Source organism: Myotis brandtii, unplaced genomic scaffold (assembly GCF_000412655.1).
Source record: "Myotis brandtii unplaced genomic scaffold, ASM41265v1 scaffold45, whole genome shotgun sequence".
NCBI lineage: Eukaryota > Metazoa > Chordata > Mammalia > Chiroptera > Vespertilionidae > Myotis > Myotis brandtii.
The window spans coordinates 3,252,647-3,265,823 of NW_005367209.1; the positions used below are offsets into that span (position 1 = coordinate 3,252,647).

General features: G+C 39.1%; 1 protein-coding gene across 2 annotated transcripts in view; it reads left to right on the forward strand.

Annotated features, from left to right (window-relative positions):
* Positions 1–13,177, forward strand: part of HAO1 (hydroxyacid oxidase (glycolate oxidase) 1) — a 72,959-nt gene that overhangs the window by 29,909 nt on the left and 29,873 nt on the right. For both annotated transcript variants that reach the window (XM_005874657.2, XM_005874658.1), the window contains exons 3-4: positions 725–980; positions 8,108–8,283. In XM_005874657.2, coding sequence (XP_005874719.1) covers positions 725–980; positions 8,108–8,283 — 432 coding nt within the window. The remainder of the gene's footprint in view (positions 1–724; positions 981–8,107; positions 8,284–13,177) is intronic.

Consider the following 13,177-nt stretch of genomic DNA (forward strand, 5'->3'; position numbering starts at 1 on the left):
ATATATATAGAGAGAGAGAGAGAGAGAGAGAGAGAGAGAAATATCTATCTATCTGACTATTTAAGGAATTGTCTCATATACTTGTGAAGGCTGGCAAGTCTAAAATCTGTAAGGTAAGCTGGCAGGATGGAGATCCAGAGACAAGTTGATGTTGCAATTTGAGTCTGAAGAAAGACTGCTGGCAGAATTCCCTCTTCCTCAGGGAAGGTCAGTCCTTTCCTTAAGGCCTTTGACTAATTAGATGAGGCCCATCCACACATGGAGAGTAATTTGCCTTACTCAAAGTTTACTGATTTAAATGTGAATCTCATCTAAAAAAAACAACTTCATAGCAACATCCAGACATGCTTGAGCCAATATCTGGCTACCATAGCCTAAGCAAGTTGACACCAAATTAATGATCACAAAAATATTACCTTTAATGGAGTGTACATTTCATTTTAAATATAAACTATATTATATCCAACCCCCTAAGGTTAGATGTCAGATTGTTCCCAACTTTTTAACCTTATATTTGTCACACCTTTGGCTAAATGACTCATTTTTGTCTTCAAGATAAATTCACAGAGTGTGGGAAAAAATGCTTATTTCTAACTTTTAAAAGATTTGACTTCTTTTTGCCAAATTGCCCTTGTAGATTCTTTACCCCTTAAACTACAACTAAAGTATTTGGAGTGGGAAAATACTAGGCTTGCCTTGATCTTCTCATTTCTTTCTTTCTCAGCCTGCAGGTCACTGGGAACCGGCATGATGCTGAGTTCGTGGGCCACCTCCTCCATTGAAGAAGTGGCAGAGGCCGGTGGTGAGGCGCTTCGCTGGCTGCAGCTGTACATCTACAAGGACCGTGAAGTCACCAAGCAGCTCGTGCGGCGGGCCGAGCGGATGGGCTACAAGGCCATATTTGTGACAGTGGACACCCCTTATCTGGGCAACCGCTTTGACGATGTGCGAAACAGGTTCAAGCTGCCACCACAACTCAGGTAACCATCAGTCTCTGGTCTCCTCGGCCCCTGAGATATTCTTCTAATTTTCTTTGCTCTTGTCATGAGCCAGTTCCAAAAGTTTTCTCTAGTTTCCAAGTGAGTGGCTTAGGGAATTGGTTCTTCATAGAATGTTGCACCCTAAGTATGGTTGAAAGGGATCTTGTCTAGGGCTGATAGGGTCTGGATTCTAGGGATAGTGTCCTTGCCAAATATCCCCATAATTTCCAGCAGATCACACCCATTTAGTGGGTGTCACATGCTTGAGCTATAAAAGAGGGATAGAAATTGCCCATATAATTATAAAAGTCAAATACAGTTATGTATCAGAGTACATTAAGGGCTTGGAGAAATATGAATTGCCATATAGATAGAAGATACTTAATATAGCCCAGGATACAATTTTATTGTGATCCCAATATCCTAGGTCTTGTTGAAATCACAGAACCACCTAGTAACTTCTATTTTTCATTGTATCTGAGCTAGGAAGATTGAAGAAAACTTATAGAGTGGAGACAAAAGAAGCCACAGGCTTGATCACTCATCAACTACTTCTTTGAGCAATAGCCCTCTTTTTAAATTTATTTATTGATTTGAATGAGAGAGAGAGATTGATTGTTGTTCCACCCATTTATGCATTCATTGGTTGACTCTTGTAGATGCCTTGACTGGGGATCGAACCTGCAACTTTGGTGTATCAGGACAATGCTCTAACCAACTGAGCCTGCCTGGCCAGGGCTGCAATATCCCTACATAATCATAGGTGAACATTAATTCATATATTCCCAGGTTCATTCATTCATTCACTCACTCATATTTGCATAAACAATGTGTCTAGTAATCTATGGCTGAACAATGATGTTTTCATTAGGTCAGTCAGCTTGCGCAGTAGCAGGGAATTGTCCTTTTTCCTGTAATAATTTAGAATTAGGAAAATCTTTAGTAAAGCTGGGACTTCAGTGGAGTTTACTAAGAAAGACCCCAACCTCCCTAAACTACAGATCTCTTTTCCCTTTTATTTTATCCTTCCCCAGTTCCCACCAATATCTGCTCTAAGGATTGTTCATAGCAATGTGTGATTGATAACCTTCAGGGCTAAACGCATTTGAACAGGAATCAACATATTAGTTGTAATGGAAGACATTTCGATGATGGGATTTCAAAGCCTCCATGGGAGGATAGGAAACAACGAGGGATGCCTTCTTTGGATCCTAAACCTCATTTACATGGGCTGTTGCTTACTCTGGCTACATGTAACGTTAACCCTTCTAAAAGCTCCCAAATCTGGAAGATTCAAAATCAAATTAGCATTCCATAAAAGGTCGCAAAGACTGTTGGAAGCCAGGAATTCCACATATGTTATAGAATAGGATGTATCGCAACCAGAGAGAGAGAGAGAGAGAGAGAGAGAGAGTCCTTATAGAGTCCTGGTGTCACACAACTGTCCTATAGCTCTGCTGAGTACGTACCTAACTGGGTATAAACTATGTGCATCAAATCTTGCTGCTGAGCCCTATGTAAAGTTGCTGTGTGATGTTCTCAACCTCCAGCAGGTTTAGGATATTATTTCTGCTTGTGATACCTTCAGTGGCCAATGACAGAAAGAGAAAGTGCTCTCCCATCAGACCTGTCTCCTGTTTCCCAGACCAGGGTTACCCAGACACCCTGTCTTTCTAAGAAAATAAAAGTAAAAGGCCCCTGACATATTCCTACGTTTTGCCAAATTCATCAGAAAGTAGATGGCTTCAAATTTCCCTACGATGAGATCTGTATTCACATTATTTCTCTGTTTTGATTACCTTTGACTTTCTAAAATTAGTATGCCACTCAAGGCTTCTAACAGGAAACATTCCTCATTATTTTCCTTTTGCCATTTCAAAAGGAGTTTGCTGCTTTTCCCCTCCTCCTGTTAATATGACTAACAACAATAATAACAACAACAGTAGGGTTATTTCTGCAGCTTCGGAAGCACTTTCTCGCTCTGGATGACAAAAGGTGTTCACAGTGGCAGGTACTTAGACGTGGGAGATGACACAGTTGCTGCTTCTGGCTGCTATGTCTTGCTCCTTCGGTGCCACGCCACTCAGTCAGGAGCGGGATTTGCTTTCCCCCCTTTTCCTTTGCTCCCGGGCTCCCACCCAGATGACCCACCAGACCATGAGACAGAGGCTCTTTTCAGCTGTCCATGTGCACAGGAGTGGCTTGTCACACCTCCCGTCTACAGATGATCAAATAATGAGCAATACGCCCAGATCACTGAGAACGCAGGAAACACCCCAGGGCTGGGTGCCGCACCCCCAGAGCGCCCTCTGGCCTTGCTGGTCCTGGTGGACTGCAGGCGGGCCAGCTCCTCTGGTTGGCTTCCCCGCGGCCCACACTCAGCAGTCGAAGGCAGAGCCCACTAATGGGAGGCCCAGGCTTCCGCCTGAGGCCACATACAACCGAAAAGCTCCTCTGTTCCAGCCTGATATGAAATCAGGTTTCTTTCCGCAGCTGACCTGACTCATAGAAGGTGAAGCCGGGCTTTGCAGAGTGAGGTTTGGCAGGCGAGGGAGGCAGGAAATCCAGAGGAGAATGAGTCTGTAAAGCAGTGGCTCCTTCCAGCCCTTGCTACTTCCTCTGCCGCGGTGGGGGAGGGTTCTGACTCTTGGCATCTGGGACCAGCCAGAGTTCAGGAGTTTGGTAATCTCTGCTTGGTCTATATGCAAAACACATGCATGTGTGTGCATTCTGCATGGCACGGAGGTTCCATGTGAAGGGGGGGGGGGGGGTTTTAGGAGAATACTCATCTGCTCTTGGAAGAACCCAGGAATGAAGCCAGTTCCCTAGGTTGGTGCCAGAGGCTCTGATGCAGGGCCTTTTCTGTCTCCACACCCCAGGGGACAGTTCATTTTTTCTGGGTAAAGATCTGGCTCTTTGGTGTAACGCCAGGGCAGATGAAAGAGAAGAAAAGGAACTTCCAATCATTGACTATGTTCAAGGTAAATCATGACACCTACCCTTTACTCACTGAGCCACATTAGCAACCCTACTCTTCCTTCAACACACCAGGCGTGCTAGTGCCTTAGGGCCTCAGAATTGATTCTTCCCTCTGCCTGTAATAGCCTTCCCCCAAATCAACTCACTGCTCACTTCTTCACTTTTCCTATGTTTTTATATCAGGGATGGGTCTACGTGTCTTTATATTGGGAAAGCAAAATAAAAATAAACAGTAGAGATCAGAATAGAGACACAGTATGTGTGGGGATCTTGGAGAGGATTTAGGGAGAAATATTTGTGAAGGTGGACTAGGTATATGGCTCAATAGCCTCTGAATTTTTTGGTTAGAAAAACATTCACAATATAACTGTGTTACACAGAATGAGGACCTGCCAAAGATGTCCATGTCCTAATCCTTGGAACCTGTGAAGATGTTATGTACATGGCAAAATTGACTCTGAGATGGGAAGATTATTCTGGGTTATCTCACAGACTTAATGCAGTGAAGGGGTCTTCATGAGGGGGAGGCAGGAGTGTCCGAGTCAGAGAAGGCGAGGTGATGATGGAAGCAGAGGTTGGAGTGATGTCATCTGGAGTCAGGGAACATAGGTGATCTCTAGAAACTGGAACAGTCAAGGAAAGGGATTCTCTCCCAGAGCCGCTGGAAGGAGAACGGCCCTATCCACACCTTGAGTGTAGTCTAGTGGGAGTCATTCTGGACGTTTGGCCTCCACACCTGTAATATAATAAGTTTGAGTCATTTTAAAGTCTCTAGGTTTGTGATCTTTTGCTATAGCATCAACAAGTAGCATACCCAATAACACCGATCTGCTCATTTCTTCTACAAGGTAGCTTCTCAATGAGGCTAAATTTGATTACCATATTTTATTTTCAAGTCAACCCTCTACCCGCTCACTTACCTCTTATTCTGCAGTACTTTTTAAAATGTATTTATTCATTTATTTAAATCTTCAGCAGAGATTTTTTCTAAATTGAGTTTTAGCCGAAACCGGTTTGGCTCATTGGATAGAGCCTCGGCCTGCGGACTGAAAGGTCCCAGGTTCGATTCCGGTCAAGGGCATGTACCTGGGTTGCGGGCACATCCCCAGTGGGAGATGTGCAGGAGGCAGCTGATCGATGTTTCTCTCTCATCGATGTTTCTAACTCTCTATCTCTCTCCCTTCCTCTCTGTAAAAAATCAATAAAATATATTTAAAAAAATAAATAAATTGAGTTTTAGGAGGGGGAGAAATTGAGAGAGAAAGAGAGAGAGAGAGAGAGAGAGAGAGAGAGATTGATCAATTGCATACCCTGACAGGAGATCGAACCCATAACCTTTTGGTGTACGAGACAATGCTCCAACTGAGCCACCCTGCTAGGGCCTTTTCATTTATTTTTTTATAGCACTTATAATCTAACTTGCTCCATAAATTACTTATTGATTATATTTATTTATTTATTTATTTATTTATTTATTTATTTATTTATTTATTTATTTATTTATTTATTTATTTATTTATTTATTTATTTATTTATTTATTTATTTATTTATTTATTTATTTATTTATTTATTTATTTATTTATTTATTTATTTATTTATTTATTTATTTATTTATTTATTTATTTATTTAATATTTATTTTTTATTTTCTGTCTCTTCTTGCTAGAATATCAACTCAATGTGGCCAGGAATTTTTGACTGTTTTATTTATTGGTCTACCCTAAACATCTAAAACACTAGCATACAATAGGTGCTCAATAAGTAATGCCGAATCAATAAATAGAACTGTATTCGATCATGTGAGATTTACCCAATAAAACATGACTAGTAAGAAGTTGAGCAAAGGTTTGCACTCAAACTTAAAACCCATTCCTTCAAACTTTCTTTTAACTGCCCAGCCACATTGAGGAAGAGATTAGCAGGGCTATATTCTCAATATAAGTGTTTCCCTAACCACAGAATTAAAGGCTAGGGGTCCATGTACCAATTCCTGTATGTATTATGAATCTCTGTCTCTCTCATATTGAGTTGATATCATAGGATCTACTGATTGTTATTTTTTATTTTATTTCCCACTATGGAGACATGTAGCTTTATCTTTAATGGCATATTATCAATAACTATAATAAAATAATATCACATATTTCTCTACAATATTTATTGCTGGTGTTACCATTGGTGATTTAATAATGTTTAACTTTCTTTTAGTAGTTGTTACTGTTTTTATGATGCTAACTTACTAAAAGCTAAAATAATTTCTATATTAGATTAAAAAGTATATTTGAGGAACATTCAAGGCACAACGAGTTCCTTACAAAGAAGAAATTCTATCCCTTGCCTTTGGCTCATTAAATAGATTGGGATTCGAGAATTAAGTCATAAGTAATCATGTTATTATTTGGATGTTGTCCCCTTCCTTCCTTACGAAATGGAATACTTGGGTTATCAGAAGCCGCTTTAAGTGTTTCTTGTGTATATGTCATAATTCAAATAAAAATAGCATTCACGGAGGTTTTCTTCAGAGCCATTGGTAAAACACTCCATCGCGGGTCCCTGTCAAGATATCTGAAAACTTTTTCTTGGCTTCTGGCTTTGAACAACGTTTGAGAGTAACAACAAGGCTTCATTGTGCACTGAAATTTCTGTAAGGCAACATTCATTCAAGTGTTGATCTGCATTGCACCGTCCAAGAATAACAACAGTTATTTATATAATTTTATCCATGTTTCTGTTTTTTCCTATCCATTTCACCCTTTCACCCCGCCTCTGCTGAAACACTGTAGCCTGTTTGGGAGGGGTGTGGGTGCTGTGCAGAGTATATACACATACAGATGTTTTTCTTTTTTTCCCCCCTCTGGTCTTGCTATGGGGGTGACAGACCAGACCTTTCACTTATTACCAATGTTACTTAAAAGTTTGGGATTTAATATCACTTAATATCATTTCTAAGTAATGGAATAGCTCTCCATAATATGGATGTATTTCTTGACCAGAAGGTTAGCTTAATTCAAGTTAGAATGACAATGGAAGACCAAAGTCTATGATAAAATGTATGACCTTTAGTGGTTTGATTACAAAAGAGATGTTCGTGTATTACCAAGTTTAGTGGTTTGATTACAAAAGAGATGTTCGAGTATTAAAATCCATACCAAGGCTCAAGAAATAGATGGATACCAGTCTGACTCTCATGGAGCTAGAATGTTCAATGATGTATAAGGGCCTCCTAAGTCCATGAAACTATAGAGCTTACTGTTTAATACTTATCGTGAAAACTTTGCCAATGGCTTTAGTAGAGTTATGTGGGATGTGAATGTTCATATTCTTTGATAGTATATGCCACCCAAGTTACTCAACCAGTTATTTTAGCCGAAAGTACACTAAAATGTAAAAAGCACTAAGCTTAGTTTTATATTAAAGGAAATCTTATGATCCTCTTAAAAATAATTTTAAAATAGTGTGCCTATGTAATTCTAGGTTTATATAAAATTGTTATAGTTATGGCCCCAAGATCCTTTCTATATTCAATGGCAGAGCTAGCGCAAGGGAAGAAAGAGTTATGACTAAGTCAGAGGTCAATGTACAGCTATATTTTTACCCAAAGAAAAGTTTGGCTAGCAGGGTTGTGTGCTCGATCTCCAGTGGGGGGCTTGCAGGAAGCAGCCATCAATGATTCTCTCTCTCTCCCTTTCCCTTCCTCTCTGAAATCAATAAAACTATATTTGAAAAAAGGAAAATATGATTGCAACCAACCTATAGATGAGCGATTTTCAACCAGTGGGCAATTTTTAAAACATGCAATACCTGACTATTTATTTAGTCAGAGGCACTGACCTTTTTTCCCTTAGATTGTCAAATTTAAAAAAATGACAACAGCCAACACAACAATAGCTGTTCAGTGTGAATGAATCAAAATTACACCAATTTTCTTTTGTCAGACCAATAAAAATATATTTTTTGGTGTGCCACAGAATGTCAGTAATTAGCTTATGTGTGCCACGAAATGGAAAAGGTTGAAAATCACTGCTCTGGATGGTTGAGGAGTGAACAAGCAATGGGTGTGAAAAGGGTATCTTTTCTTTTTCTTTTGAGTGAGCCATTGTAAAGATATCTTTGAGGAGTTTCTCATTTTATATATCTCTTTATTTCAGGATGAAAAATTTTGAAAGCAATGATTTAGCATTTTCTCCAAAGGAAAACTTTGGTGACAACAGTGGCCTTGCTGCATACGTGGCAAAAGCTATAGACCCATCCATCAGCTGGGAGGACATTAAATGGCTGAGGGGGCTGACATCGCTGCCAATTGTTGCCAAAGGAATTTTGAGAGGTTTGTTTATTTCTCTACCTGACGTCACACTGATTTTATGATCCTTTGTGGATATGATCATGACATTTTTAAGGGAAAATAATCAGGAAAAATTAACATGGGCAACAAAAGAGATATTCCATCTCTCAATTCTCCCTTTTGATGTTAGTGAGTAAATAATGTCCAAATTCTTAGGTAATGCACTGAAAGGGAGCAGGACTCCCATGAAGCAAGAAGTCACCCATTTTAAAGCATTAGGATACTGTTGCCTTTTTTTTTTTTTTTTTTTTTTTTTGGAGCTGTCATCAAGTCATGGAGCTTGACAAGCTCTAGATAGAAGGTCTTGCTTTGGCTGTAAGCTGCAACAGTTGCCCTTAGGCCAATGAGAAGCCCCAAGGAGGACATTTAAAATCTACATATATATATAATTGATTTCAGAGAGGAAGCAAGAGGGAGAGAGAGATAGGAACACCAATGATGAGAGAGAATCACTGACAGCTGCCTCCTGCACACCCCCTACTGGACATGTGCCCTGACCGGGAATTGAACCATGACCTCCTGGTTCATAGGTCCATGCTCAACCACTGAGTACACTGGCCAGGCCCCAAGGATGATATTCTAATAACCAGACCTGTTTTAAGAGCCTCTTAATATTTTTCTCTTGTTCCTTCCAAGTAACAATGACAAGAACTGAATCCCATGTCACCTCCCTATAAAGAATGATTGACTAAGCCCGGCTGGTGTGGCTCAGTGGTTGAGTGTTGACCCAGAAACCAAGAGGTCACCAGTTCGATTCCTGGTCAGGGCACATGCCCTGGTTGTGGGCTCGATCCCCAGTAAGGGGCGTGCAGGAGACAGCCAATCAATGACTCTCATCATTGATGTTTCTATTTCTCTCTCCCTCTCCCTTCCTCTCTGAAATAAAAAAATATATATATTTAAAAAAAACAAGAATGATTGACTAAGATATTAAAATCCTTAATTATCAAGCCTTGAGTATTAAGGAAGTTGACTACTTCCCCTGTATCCACATGTATTCAATCCCACAGGGAGATACAGTGACTGTAATAATTTGGAGTGTAAATGTGTTCACCCGCAAAAATGTTTTCTTGCCTTTGAAAATATTTCTTTCAGTATGGCTAAATAGATAACTGACAAAAACATATTATTTTAAAAGAAAATGTTTAAGGAAGTGGCTCTGGGATGAGAGATTCTATTAACTTACCTCCGGCTTAACAATGACTTAGAATCAAAACCTTTTTACAGGTTTTATTTGAATAAGTGTGAGTCACATGGCCCCTATTTATAAAGCTCCAGGCATACCACTGACTTTATCTTTTTAATCTTAGGTATGCAGAAATGAAGCTAATAAAAGTAAAAGAATGGACCTAATGAAACTTTCAAGTAGAGGGAATATGTTTAAATCCAGATCTGTCTTAATCTGCGCTTTAAAAAATATTGTTATACTCTTTCCTGTTGATCATTGTTCTAGTTCAGTTTCTGAGAATTAAACTTCAGTGAGTTTATCCTGGTGTTACCGACACTTTTAAACAAGCTTCACTTACTTACTCCCATTCATATTGTCATCCACGATTATTAATGCTACTTCCTGTAACTACACTCAAGTCTAGGTCCTAAGAACATTACCCTGAAGGTTCTGCCTCATTCATTCATTCATTCATTCATCCATTCACTTATTTATTCACTTAGTCATTCATTACATAAATATTTATTATGCTAAAATTAAAAAAATAATAATCTTCTGAGGTCCTTGACCCTATTCTTGTAGGAGAGACAGAATTTGGGTGCAATAAGAAGTGCAGAGGTAGAAATCTATGCAGTATAAGGTTGAGTTTAAAATACAGTGTAAACAATTATAAGAGTGGGCTAAGGAAGGTTTCATTTCAGAATGAAAGATGATGCTTGAGTTTTGCTATGATATCAGGTCAAATGACTCTTAGACTAAAATAATGGCAAAAGAAAGCAGCTATGAGTACTAATTTTAAAACATGTAAGCCGTATTGGAGAATGTAGACTTTACGATGTTTGAGAACTGCTAAGGGTGTTGATCAGGGAAGCAACCTCATCAGATTAGCATTTTAGAAAAATCACATTTTGTGTAATGGATCTAGTGGATGGATGTGGCAAAACTGGGAATCACAGAGCACATTTGAGAAACTGTTGTTGCTCAGTCAGGAGATAACTGTGGCTGACCTGAAATAAGTAAGAGGGTATAATTGAATTAGAAAATTGGTGTAGTTTCCAGCATTTAATTTACTCTCATCACGGAGGTGGCCTAGGGTAACTGGCTTGAAAACACCAAGAAAGAATAAAATTTAGTATAGTCCCACATTTTTCCATGTAAAATAGGGAACAAATATAAGAATGAGATGAATGAGGCTATTTAATTTTTTAACTTTTCAACTTAAGGTCCCAAATATATATCATTTTCTACAACTTTGCCCTCTAGGAGATGATGGAAATCTATTGACTTAGACTTTCTATCATGTGTTATGTTAAAAAATATTTTGGCTTCTAGAACTTCATTCTGCAGTCATCTTACCTAGAACTACCACCACCATTGATTCTCATCCACATGGGTCATGTGATTTGCTTCCACACATTTTCATAATGTCTTGCACATAGTAGATAGCTCAAATGTTGATTTAATAAAATCTTCAGTGAAAACTATATAGATACAGAGGCAGAGAAGCATTGAACAGACTGTCAAATTACAGTGGGAAGGCTGGCGAGTGTTGAGGGGGGAGGCAAGAGATCAACTGAAGGACTTGTATGCATGCTTATAAGCATAACCAATGGACACAAGACGCTGGGGTGGGGGTGGATGAGGACATGTGCCGGGGCATAGGGGAGGCCGGGGGAAGGTCAATGGGGGAAAAAAAAAGAGAGACATATGTACTACTATCTCTAATACTTTAAACAATAAAATAAAATTAAAAACAAACAAACAAAAAACTATATGAGTAATCTATGAAAACTCTATGAGCCTATTGCTTTAGAGAGAGCTCAAAAGCAAGAGAGAGTTGGGACATTTGGCATTTGAAAGGAAATAACTTATTCATGCATGTATGGTTTACATTGTCTAGTTTCTCTGTAGCTACTTATTTCATTTAATTAATAAACAAGAATCATTTCCATGACAACACTGCATATGCTCAGTTTGGTATGGGGGAAGGGACCCAGGGGCAGCAGTGCAGGTTCTGGGAAATCTAGTGTTCATTCTTCCACAGATTTTCATCCAGAAGTCCCAGGGATTGACCTTTTACCAGAAAGACACAGGTTATGTTTGCAGGCACATGAAATCACAGGCAACTGGAAAGATATCAATAAAACATTCCCCTTGCCACCATTTTAAGAATGGCATTTTTAACGAAAGCAACTTGGAGAAGAAGATGTAATCTCTTGCTGTGGTTAAACTCTGCCCTTGGAAAACTTCAACACAAACTCCAAACATGTATTTGAGACAGGACTTGGTCCTCGCCAGAACGCATGCTAATGAGCAAATGCCTTTATGAGCAAAAACATAATGCGTTTTAGAGGGTTTGTTTTTTTAATTAAAAATCTTTTTAAAACTAGGTTGTCTCACTTCCAAAATGGCTTTTTGTTTTGCAGAAACTGTGCTCTAACCAGCTTTTTTTCTATGTGCAGTTTTTAAAGACAGCCTCCAAGAACATTCACTCACATGCTCCTGATTGTGTTTCAGGCGCTGCCTTGTTTCTAGAATTTACTTACTAAGCTCCAGTAAGGTAGCGCAGAGGCCTGCGCCCAAAGCTCCAAGGGCTTGAGGGTAAATCTTGAGTATTTACATTTCACTTTGGTATTTTACATTCCATATAGAAAGAATGCACTAATAAGATAGCAAACACTGCTATTCCCTATTGACCACTGTATTCGTACTCAATTAAGGTAGTGACTGACAAATGAACAAATATGGAATGCCATAGTAGTAAGCTCTAAGGATTAATGGAAATATCAAAGCCTCAGGAACATTTTCCTGAATCAGAACATTTTGACCCTCTCATTAAGGCAACATTGTTTTCTCTCTAGGTTAACATAAAATGTAAAACTGGACAGTGTTTAAGTTGCTAACAAAAGAGGCTCGTGTCCACTGAAATCTTCCTTCCTTTCTCTCCCTCCCCTCTCTCTCTCTCTTTTCTTTCTTTCCTAGATATTCATGATCCTATCTTCCCAGCAAGCCATTTCCTACATTCCCAGCACTGCCTAGAAAAACATGGGGAGTTACTTGAAATGATAGAAGATAACAAACTATTACTTAAATAGCACTTTCTTTAAATGAAAGGCTGTTTGTAATCTTAATCCTTACTAAAATGAAAATTTTGTTGCTATAAATAAAACTCAGGCTTGCCAAAGCATCCAGCAAATAAATCTTCCTTTACCTATTTGTCATTTAAATTTATGCTTCCCATACCAGAGGATGAAGATAATAATAGTTAATATTTACCTGATGTTACTCTAAATAATCATTCAATTAACTTAATCCACAAACCAATCTTATGTGGATTATTATCCCCGTTTTATGGGTCAGAACACTGATGTGCAGAGAAGTGAAATAACTTGGCACTTACATAATAAGCAGATATGGGATTTAAATCCATGTGGTCTGACAACTAAGCCTAAGCAGTTAATCACTTCTTTATACTGTAGAGCAGGGGTCCTCAAACTACGGCCCGCGGGCCACATGTGGCCTGCTGAAAACATTTATCCGGCCCGCCGGGTGTTTTTGCCGCCGCTGCCTGTTGCTGAATTTGTTCATAGTTTTTTTTTAAACTATAGTCCGGCCCTCCAACGGTCTGAGGGACAGTGAACTGGCCCCCTGTTTAAAAAGTTTGAGGACCCCTGCAGAGGATCTGTTTATTGATAATATTAATTTTTT